Raw genomic sequence first — 11,568 nt, forward strand, 5'->3', positions numbered from 1 at the left:
CTGGACTCCAGGGGCCATACCGGCCACCTCACCACCAGTGCAATAGGTAGGTACAGGTAAAGACGCCATGTGGGAATGCCGGGGTGGGGCTCTGGGGGTACAGAGAGTGGGCTTTGGAATCAGCCAGATTGGGGTTCTGGAACTGCTCTCCCACTCATTAACTTGAGGGACACTGAGGTCAATTGTTTTCTATGGCAAAGGAGACCAATGATGCCTTTCTGGAAGAGAGCACTGAAGATGGGAGGAACTGACGTAGTGAGGGTGCATGGTGCCATCCTGGGCATGTTCCACTGGACCAAAAGGGATCAGCCAAAGCCCATGAAGTTTGGGGGTGGGGAGGAGGTGGTCAGGAAAGGCCTTCGTGAAAGAGGAGACTTTTTAACAGGGGTTCAGTAAATTTGGATTAACTTCGAGAAAGGAAGTGGGGTGGGGCAGGCAAGAGCAGAAAGACCCTGGAGGTGAAAAGACTGAAGGCCCAGTTGGGGAACAAGCTGGCTGGAACTCATGGAGTCAGTGGAGGAGCAAGGCAACCGTGGCTGGAAAGGAGGATGAGTCCACATTTAAGCTGGTGGTGCAGGGACCTCTGGCCACATTTCCTGAGAATCCATTTTGCGGCTCCACCAGAGACCAGGCATTATAGGGTTTGTCCTCTGAAGACATGCTCTTTAAAGGAAAAGGGGGGACAAAGGTAGCAAAGTCAGATCTCTCTTTAAAGAGGAGGAAGGCACAGCAATTGGCTAGTTGGCTTCCTTTCTTTCCCTCCAGTCTCCCCCTGGCACTGCACATCACATGGCACCAGAGACCAAAGGGCCCATACTGCTAAATATTAAACAGACCTTAGGCCTAAGCACCATTTCCCTACACACACACACACACACACACACACACACACACGGTGAGAAGCAAATTTGATTTTCCAAAAGATTGCATAATTCTTAGGTGATATTAAAATAGCTGATGAAGAATCTACTTTAATCTTTTTTGGGTGGGCGTCGAAGGCCTGAAGAGCATTGCTTAGATATTTCTGACAGAATCGTTTACAAGAAATAAGCCACCAGCATGGAGCTGCAAAGCCAACAGCTCCTAAGACCGCCGCCTCCTGCAACCTCTTGGGGCCTCAGATGCCACCCTGGATGTGCAGGGCGGGTGAGCGGGTGACCCTAGCAGGAGGCCTGCCCCCCAGCAGCTCCCACAATCAGGTACTGCTTTTCTGAGATGGGAAGAAACATCACTGCTGAAATGATCCCCTCCTTCCCTGGACCTGAAAAACTTCCTGTCAGCACCAATCGCTTGGCACATCATCACGTCCAGCCTGCGCCTGCTCTTCCATTCTTGGCTCAAACTATATGGAAAACAATCTGATTTGTAACTCTTTAGGGGTGTGTGACAGGCCTCCTTAACCAAATTGTGACCATCTTGTGGGTGGGTCAGAGTTGTGCCCTACTGCAATCCTGCGTCCATGCGTCTGGGATACACTAGATAGCAAATATCTGGCCACAATGCTAGGTAATGAATCCTAATCCTCTCCACTGATAATTTGGTTCTTGGATGTCTACTAACATCATCTTCCAATAATGTAGTCACGAAATTATTCATCTGCATATTCCAATAATCTAGAACAGTGCCTGGCAGGCAATAATAGTCCAGTAAGGGCTCCTTCTGAAGCCATCTCAATTCCATTTCAGAAGAGTCTTCATCCATCAAGTCGGGATCTGAAGGGTGAGTGGGCATTAGGCAAAGGAAAGGAGGAAGCCAAGTGTGGGGAGGGTGGAGAAGGATCTTCCAGGTATCAGGGACAGCAGGAGCAATGCTGGAGTGTGGCCCTGTGGCAGGGAACTGGCTTGGCTGGGGGTGGGGTGGGGGTAGGGGTGGTGTCTGGAGGAGCTGTAGGTCTTGGACAGAGTCAGAGGACGTGTCCCCTCCCACTCGAGCAGGAGAGAGGGAGGAAGGCAGGCAAGTGTGTAGTCTGATGGCAGGACATTAAGAAGGCTTCCATAGGATGGCTTCTACTTTCTCCCTGAAGAGGGAAGTAGGGATTCTTCTATGTGGAAGGAAGGGCAGGGAGAGGGAAGAGAGGAGAGGTTTCAGGAGAGAGGACAGGTCTGAAGTCACCGTGGAGGAGAGAGGAGACAGGACGGAACCGTGGGAAGTGGAAGGATTTCTTCTGAAGTGTTGAGGGTCCAGTAGAAGTTGGAGACCACATCTTTCCATTACCCCCAGGACCATGGCTGGTCAAGGTTTCTCCAGCCCCTGGGTGTGGGTGGACTGATGGATGGAAACTCTCATCAGCTCTCAGGTGGGAGGGATGGAGAGGCCGCTGGAGAAGCGCAGAGGGGACTCTCCTAAGGGAATGGTCTGAGTAGAGGGCCCCGGGCTGGACAGGGCAGGAAAGAGGCAGGCCACGCGGGGAGAAAGGGCACAGGGCAACGGGGCTGGGGTTTCCACCGTGGGCGAAAGACAAATGGGGTAGCCGTGACTGGGGTTGCTGGAAGCGCAGGCGTCGCGGTGAGGAGGGGCAGAGCAGGGGCAGATGCAACTGATACCAAGGAAGGGATGGAAGTGGGGGTGCTGATGAGGAAGTTGGAGGGGTTGCCCTGAGGACAGACAAGGCCCCAGCTGGACCCATGCCCTAGAAGCACCCTCGCAGCCTGTAGGGTTCGCAGGAAACCAGTCCAGCAGCTGCCCCCCAAGCCGGGGACACTGAACGGGCTGGGGCCTGCCCCGAGGTCACGGGAGCCAGGAGTCCCCCCCCCCCACCTGCTCGCCCCGGGCCGGGCTGGGCGGCCCAGAAGGAAGCACGTGGCCCCCTCGGGCGCGTTGCCCGGGAGACGCGGGCTGTTTACCAGCGGCCGGAGCCGGCGACCGCGGCGGATGGAGCAGCGGCAGGTGAGCGCGCCCGGCCATGGCCACCGCCAGGGTCACGGCCAGGGCGACGCCCCCGGGGACAGGACGGGCCCGGGGAGAAGCGGCCACTCCCGGGGCTCGGCCCAGCTCACCGTTGCAGGAATGGGGCAGCTCCCGGGCTCCGCGGAAGCCCCGGGGCCTGGACGGGGACACCGACCCAGGGGGACACCAGAGTTCGTCCCGCACACCGAGGCCCGAACCAGACCGGAGCTCCCCCAGACCCGTGCTCTTTCACCTGGGCGCCTCTCACTTTCTAGACGTCCCCTCCTGCCCCTCCCCCAAATGCCTGCTTCTGCTGTTCCAGCTCCTTTCCGTCTAGAGGGGCCTGCCGGCACTTGGAAGATCTGGAAGAACGTCTGCAGCTATCCTCCTCCACCTGCCCCTCCCCACGCTGCTCTTGCAACCGTCCCCACTGCCTTTTCCAAACCTTTGATCACTTGATGGCTTGCGGTCCAATTTCTCCACTCCCCCTTTGAAACGTGGCACTCTGCGTGGGACAGTGCATTCTACTCATTTAGTCGGGGGTAGAACTGGGAATGGTACCAAAGTTTTCTCCTGCTCAGGCCAACTACCATCTCCTGTTGATTCTTCTGAGTGCCTTTCATGCCTTTCATCCTGACAGCCTCACCAGGGGGGCGGGGTGGGGATTGGCAGGGGATAGTATTAACTGATAAACATTTTTAAAAGACCAATTCAAATGTATGCATCCTCCGTATACATCAGCAGATGGTACGTGGGTGGGTGTATTTTACTGCGTTTACTGTGGGTTTAGATTTGGGCTGTGAGTGGATGAGGGTGGTCTGACCCTGTGCTGAGGGGCCCGGGTGGGGGGGGGGCTCCTTAGGAAAGCAGGAGGATGGCCTCAGCCTTTCCTGTCACATGTTCTTCCTTTCCAGTTGATTGGGTGATTAATCTTAAGGAATGGGTGCCTGCCCTTTTGGCAGTTCCCTGGAAACAGTTACCAATGTTTGTTTCCTGACTGCTAGCAAGCCTCTGGGGTGCAGCTATTCTGTTTAAGTAAACAGGCCACTTGCCTAATCAGCTGGCAGCTTGATGGATGCCTACACCTAGGTCTTGTCAAATCACTTTGTGGTTGAGCCACTGCCAGGCCTAGAGGTGGGGAAACGAGCTGAGCCGGGATAATGATGGGCTCTGCGTGAGTCTTCCTGGCCCCAGGGGCGGGATGGGCAGGGTTCGGGGACCCAAGGTGTGGCTACAGAGGCACTGTTGGCCCAGGGTCCCCAAACACCTGTTTCCCCTGCTTCCCCTCTCCATGGGATAGATGCTGGGGAGAGTTGGTGCTCCCTCCATGTAACAGATGGTCCCCGAGCTCGGGAGGAGGCAGTGGGTTATGAAAGCAGGTTCGATGGAATGGTTTTACCTGAAGGAGGTGTTAGTCTCTAAATAACCATGAGTGGGCTTATAGGAATTAGTCATAATTGAGGTTTTTTTTTTTTTTTTCTCTCTCTCTCTCTCTCTGAGATAGCTCGCAGTCATGTTATCTTATGACCAGGGTGTCTTGAATATGACACCCCCTGAACATGGATAATTATATAGTACCAAAAGGTATAGAAAGTGCATGCACATACTCAAGTTTTACTGTTAAAAATAATCCAGCAGAGAGCCTGCAAGAACACATGACTTGCCTCATCAAAGTTGTTAAGGAAGAGGTTTCTAAGTTACCAAACTTACTGACAGTTAAACCTTCCCGAGGCATGTGTGGGAGTTAGAAGCCAAGTCTGTGATAATTCTGTAGAAGCTGTGGCAAATTAATAGCCATTCCTTGAGGCGGGGAGGGTGAGCCGAGAAGGGGAGCTGGTTCCCGAGTTGAGCTTATCTTTGGCAGAACAGTTGGACAATTATGACCTTCTTGTGTCATCCTGAGTTAAAGTGCAGAGCTGCTTAATTGCAAGGGAAAGACTTTAGAACGAAACCAACAGGGAAGAAACCACATTTTTCACAGTTGATCAGAAAATAGATGAAATTAACAAGGAGATGGGCAGGCTTTTTTCATGCCAACGAGAAGGTTCCTGAACTCCCAGCAGCCAGACTGGGTGTGAAAGCCTAGCGAGAAGTGGAAGATGGGAGTGTGGAAAGACCCCGTCTGTGGACAGGGTGGAGCGAACACAGAGGCTTTTAAGTTAAGAAATGGAGGACAGCTTTTGAACTGGCTAGTGCCTCGGGGATATAGGGGAAGACTGTGTTTTGTTTGGGGATGGTCTTAATGGAGAGGGAGAGGATACCTTCTAAAATTTGGCAAGATGGGTGAGAGGCCCCGAACGGTAATGTTAGAATGGAAAGCTGCAGGGCTGGCATTACATTGTTCAGGATTGTGTGACAAAGGTAGCGTGGAGTCAGTTTGAGGTAAGGATGCAATGAAAGTGTGGAATTAGAAAGCGTTATTAGAAAAGCATTATTTTGCATTTTTGAGGCAAGTTCAGAGGCTGTAGCTCATTAAAATCAGCCTTCCGGCGTTTCTGTGCAGTGGGCAGGGCAGGTGCACGTCCCAAGATGCGCCCAGCTGGTTAGAGGTGACTAAGAGTAGAACCACTGAGGGCCCCCTTCTCCTGGGGAAAAAGCTCTGTAGCAACAGGTAAGACTTTTGGACATAAAGTGATAGAAAGCACTAAGCAAACAGAAAACCAAAACCAAAAGCAAAAACACCTTACCTTTTCTTAAGCCTTGACTATACATGCACCAAGCCTGGAACTTATAGCCCTGGTTACATTATTTCATCTTACTACCATCCTGTTGCGGATAAAGGGACTGATGCTAGAGGTATTTAAATAATGTCTCCAAGGACATTATTATGGCTAATTCTATATGTGGGGAAAGAGATGTATCAGAAAGGTAGAATGATGGTCCCATGGTAGCACAGCGAACTCTCTGCAGAGCCTGAAACAGAACCCCAGACTTGGGACACCAGGTCCTGGTTCCTTTGTACTCAAATATGCTACTTCTTGGGGATGGTGACGCACTGAGAAGTTACCAGAAGGTCTCTAGAGGGCGGGGAGAGACCTGGTCAGCCTATGGGCAGAAAGCAACAGTGCAGTGGTGGTCAGGATTCCAAGGGAGGACGGGAGCCCTATTCACGCCCCCCCCCCACAGTGTCCTGGGAAGGATGTAACCAGGGCCTTGGGGTGGTGCTGGTGGTAGCCGTGTTAATGAAGGGGTCACCAAGGTGGTGAGGAGGGAGAAGGAGACCTGATCTGGAAATTCTGGCCTGAGAAGAGAAATGCCCACGCCTCCTACCGAGCTTGGGAACACGGGGCTTCTGTGGGATTTTGCTAGCACTCATGAGCACCCTTAGCGTAGGAGACCCACCTACGGAGGCCCTCAAAGTGTTCACCAGGTAGCCGGGAAGACAGAAGGTGAAGCCTAGGTCCTCCAGAATAGGACCTGGTGTCACAAGACCCAGGTTCTAGTTCAGGCTGTGCCGATAGCTGGCTTTGTGACCATGGGCCAATTGCTCTGCCCTTCTGGCTCATACATCTGTAGAATCGGCACGTGTCCAGAGTCCCCTATGGAGTTGGTCTAAGACACAGTTTGGTACATGTGGCCTGCTGCCAGTTTTATGTGGCTTATGGGCTAAGAATAGGTTTTATACTTTTAAATGGGTGAAAAAAAAGAAGAGGAATATTTTGTGCCACATGAAAATTGTATGAAATTCAAATTTCAGTGTCCATAAATGAAGCTTTATGGGAACACAGCCACACCCATTCGTTTACCTACTGTCTATGGTGGCTGTCACCCTCCATTCGCAGACTTGTGGAGTTGTGACAGACCCTATGGCTGCCAAAACTGTAAATATGGGCTATCTGGCCATTTACAGAAAAGGTTTGCTGGCCCCTCATCTAGAACCTGCATACCTCCCTGTGAGTTCTGGCCAAGGGGCCAATTTTCAACAGTGCTCCCCTCCCCTTTCCCATCCCCCTGGTGACAAAGTTAGGGTGGTGGAGGGATTTTTTTACATGGAGTGATTTGTGCAGAGCCACTTACCAAGGTTGAAAAAAAAGACAGGAGGAAGGAAAACAAAGTAAGGTTAAAGTGTGGGTAGACAGGAAGAGTCAGGTAAGGCCTGGGGGTGGCGAGGGGAACCGGGTCAGTGGCTGCAAGGGCAGGGCTGAGTCATTGGACCAGAGATCATGTGGCTTCCAAAGCTGAAAACATGCCCAGAAAAAGTTAGCCAGCCCCTGCCCTAGATTGTCACATGGCTTGTTGCTTCTCATTCCTCTGGTCTCTCAGTTTAAAGCCCCCCGCCCATAAGAATAAGAATGAGCGCCCCCCCCCCCCAGTCACTCTCACTTTATTTCCTCATGGCAATAATTTCTCATTGTGGACTCAACACCTGTCTTTCCTCGGTCTTGGTTCACTGATTTTTTTCCAAGTGGTTGAAATGAATGAATGAGCGAAGGAATGAACGGCAGCAGGTGCCCCTCCCCCGATGCCCGAAATCCAGAGAGAAACGCCTAACTCCATGCCAGTTGGCACTAATTCCGGCACCTGGGGGTGACGGGCTTGGAGGCCAGAGTCCCAGGAAGTTTAACCCGCGGCTTGTCTTTCCTCCGCTTCCTTAGGGGTCTTGAGGAGCAATGGCCACAGAAGCCCCTGTGAACATAGCGGCCCCCGAACGCAGCCCGTTGGCAGCCCAGCTGCTGACGGCTTTGCCTGGCAGCCCGACTCGGCAAAGATGCACGTCCCAAGGCCCAAGTCCGCCAAGGGCCGGCCGAGGCCGCGTCCACACAAACCGCAGGGTCCACAGGGCGCCCAGCTGTGCTCTCCGCGCGCGTCGGCCACCCTGCCCCCGGCCGTCCCCTGCGAGTCACCAAGCAGCCAGAGACCAGGAGCCTGCGCACCCAGGACTCCAAACCAGGGAGCGCCTGATGAGATCCCCGAGCTGCTGCAGCAGGTGCCCATGGGCGCTTCCTCCTCCCTCAATAAATACCGAGTCCTCCCTTCCATCAACAGGAAGACCCTGGAGGAGGGCTCTGTGGACGCAGTGGCCACAAAGGCCGGCTCGCTGCAGCTGAGCAGCATCCAGGCTCTCTACCGGGAGGAGACGGGCACCATGAAGGCAAGCAAAGAAGACTCCAGAGTTCGAGCTTGTTCCCCAGAGAGGACAGTCATCGTCCGAACCAGGAGACAGATGTCATCCAGGGCCCAAGACCTGGAGGAGCCATCAGACGAAGAGGCGAGGCTGCTGCTGGCTGTCAGATCGCCGTCGGGCCGAAGGTTCATTCACCATTTCCGGCCCACTGACGCCTTACAGACCGTGGTTGCTGTGGCCGAGCGCAACAACCAGGCCACCTACCACCACTGCAGCGTCGAGACCATGGAGGTGCCCAGGAGACGTTTCTCTGACCTCAGCAGATCTCTGCAGGAGTGCAAAATCCCCCACAAGTCGGTGCTGGGCATCTCACAGGAAGAAGAGGATGGGGAGCCCTGAGTCCACAGCCACCCAGCTGGAGTCCTGGGTCTCGGAGTAAGGAGCACGCTTGAGTGCTGTGGCCTTCCGGGCAGCTCGGTACCCAGTGCCCTGTGAACCTGGCGCGCCTGTGATTCTTGGGACTCGTCCTCACAGCACCTCCTTTGAAGGAGTGAAATCTGCACATGCGCCAAGCGTATTGAGAAGGTTCTCCTCCAATTGTTAAAGTCCCTCCAGCACTGGGGCGGACTGGCGAGGTCCCCGGGCTGTTCCTGAAACTGCCGTGACCAGGCCTCCTCCTTTCCCCAGAGCTGGGTCCTTTCGGGAGCATCTGCTTGCTTTTACAACGAACCCTCGCTCTCTTGAAGCCAATGGTTTGCCTTTCTGTATTTGATGCCGGATTAAACACTTCCCAGAGAGGATTCTAGTCTGGTAAATAACCAGGGCTCAGGAAATGTCGGACTGGCATTTGTATTTCTCGCAAGCATCTTTAAGAAACAGGCAGTTGACACTATCTTAGAAGCAGCCCCCTTTGCTGGCATCGGGTGGCTAGAGTTTCTTCTTGGGGATTACTGTTTGTGTGATGTGGCTTCAGAGGAGAGAACAGGTCTTTTGCTAATACAAATCCCCCAACACATCAACATTTCTGAAATAGTCTGAGAGCGAGAAAGTAAATTGCTTCTGCAATCGTGGATTAGCCAAGTAGCTACTCTTAAATAGAGAATAAGTAGGTTTGCAAATATCGGTAGCTACTCTCTGCATGCAACATTCTTCCCAAACTGAGAAAAACCAGTGGAATCTGATTTCCTTTGCTTTTGTCACTGATGGAATCTTTTTGATTTTAAACCGCCCAAACCTACAAGTCTGTACCAGTTTGCACCGGAGGCCCCCCTTGACCTATCTGGGTGTGGACACATGGTTTCAGCATCTCACCTCCTTCAAACAGAGACTCCCTGGTGTGGGGACACCAGTGTCCCTGTTCTATGATTTCAGAACCTCCCGAGGCCAAGGGTGCCTCTGTTGGGCATCACTTGGCTGTGCCCCGTACTGAGAGACCGTGTGCCCAAGTGTCTGATGGGCACGAAGTACATCTGAATGCCTTAGCCTGTTTGGTTTTCCAACTCTGAAGTGGTGACGTGGACAATTTGCCAAAGTTCTCTTGTATCAGGAGTTTAGCGAGACTTCCACCTCTCATCTGGATCCTCGTTATAGCCAAATCACCATCCAGATTAGGGAAACTGATCCCTCAAGAGCTCAGCCATCCTGAAGCCCTGAGTACCGATGCACCTCTCTCTGCTCCTGGGTACACAGGGAAGGCAGGAGTTCTAGAAGCCTATCAGTGTGGCAGCCTCAGCAGCAAGTGCATCTTGTACCTAGATAAGGAATGTGGCTGGAAATGTTACTTCCAGCAAATTCATACTCAGCCACGGAGATTAACGCCAACTTCATCTCCTCTAAAGAAGGCTCGCCTTGTCCTTCCCGCATCCCACACCACCCAGATCACTCGAGAGTGGGCTATTTCGGAATGTGTGGTAAAATTTCCTAATACCATCTCAGTTGCAAAGGTCAGCTGGGGCATGCAGGGCCTCAGGCAGGCCCACGCAACTGGCCACCTCTCCCAACCAGTGACCATGGCAGAGGGGACGGGAGGCTTGAGCCCGTTACTCACAGTGCAGGAGGTTTACCTCCCACCCAGGACTCAGGCACATATCTGCCTCTGATCTAGGAGGCTGGAGGAAGAGCCCCCCGCAAAATCACACCTACTCTGTGGTAAGAATAAAATCCCACCCACCTGGGACTCGGTAATCTCTTCAGGCAGGAAATCTGTAGAAAACTTCAGTGAAACGGAGCATGCTCGAGGGAGCTAGACTCTTCTGCACTTAGGGCTTTGCTGCTGCTATTTAGCTTGGGATTTGGGGGTGGCAAAAAAATGTGGAAGGCATGAAACATAGAAATATTTTAGGGTATCTTAGGACACGTGACTAGAACTAGACTGGAGCCACCTTAATAAACTTCTTTTGGACAAAAGGATGGTGAAACAATAAAAATTGATTTGTGTGAAGCTGAGTCAGTGGAGAAGCACGCCGTCTACTTTAGTGCAGGACTCCAGCCACCGTGCTCTAGCGGACAGAGGGGCCCATTGACCTCTTGGGAAAAGCACTTGTCTGCGCTGTTAAGTCCAAGTGCTCGTCCCCAGGCTCCCCGCTCCCACCCTTCCCACAGATCTTGCTTTCAGGTTATATGATAGCACCGAGCTCCGTATGGCAAGAGTCTCCTGAATTCCTCCTAAAAATCATTCCAAGTACTCTCCTTCAGAGGTTGGCAAGAACAGCTCCATCAGAATTTCAGAGGGGTGGCTCTACAGGTGGCACTGCCACATGGCCACCCTGGCCTGATGGGCTAACCTGGGCCCAGCGCACTACCCCTGGTGGCCTTGGGTGACCACTCTGTAGTCACAGACCTCATTCATTGAACCAGTGGTCACTGAGGATCTTTCCTGTGTCACTCACAGGTGACTGGCATTGGCAAGGAAATGTGGAACTGCTTTGGGACTCTCAACCTCAAGGCGACTGAAGTTGGTGGCTGTAGCTTTACCCGTGAAGGACCCTGGAGTGAGGGTCAGATACACTGTTGCTGTCTCCTCGCCGTCTTGTGGAAATGCAAAGGCAAGTCCACCTTTCCAGTGATGGCACCGGGAAGCATGGTCATTAGGGATGTGAACTTTGCATAGGACAAAGCTTCAGAACCAGTTTTCCCAGCATATCCCCTGTTACAGTCCAAGAGGTAAATTAGTCCTGGCAGCAGAAGGAACAGCAGGAGAAATAAGTGACTCATCATTTAGAATCCAAAAAATTTTCACCAACAGATGGCAGGTGGTTTTAACACAACAGTCCTTGCCCTGAAAGTACCTGGGGATCCAGCCAACAGCCGGCAAGCCAGGGCAGTCCTGATGAAGAGATGCAGGTGAACGTGACTGTCACTCCAGAGAACCTGCAGAAAATACTCCACAAACAAAGAAACGTAGACAAGTCTTGAAGTTTCCATTATAATTAAAAGCCTTCAAGTCTATTGTCAGATCTCTCTCCCCATCATGCGTTACAAACGTAGGCGCTCCAGGAGCTGAGCTGCTTCTCTTTGGTCCATGCTCTTACCACTATTTCAAGTGGGTTTCTAGTGTCAAATAAAGCCATGCTGCCCCGAGAGGTACAAAGTTTCGCTTTACACAGTGTTTTAATAAG

At 52.6% G+C, this 11,568-nt stretch overlaps 1 protein-coding gene across 1 annotated transcript; it reads left to right on the forward strand.

The window, feature by feature from the left end:
* Positions 1-9,462, forward strand: UBXN10 (UBX domain protein 10). The gene is given in 3 exon segments (XM_055332756.1): positions 1-46; positions 7,482-7,539; positions 7,542-9,462. Coding segments are annotated over 2 exon segments (852 nt in total). The 5' UTR covers positions 1-46; positions 7,482-7,496; the 3' UTR covers positions 8,351-9,462.
* Positions 9,463-11,568: the final 2,106 nt, after the last annotated feature.

Source organism: Nyctereutes procyonoides, unplaced genomic scaffold (assembly GCF_905146905.1).
Source record: "Nyctereutes procyonoides isolate TBG_1078 unplaced genomic scaffold, NYPRO_anot_genome, whole genome shotgun sequence".
NCBI lineage: Eukaryota > Metazoa > Chordata > Mammalia > Carnivora > Canidae > Nyctereutes > Nyctereutes procyonoides.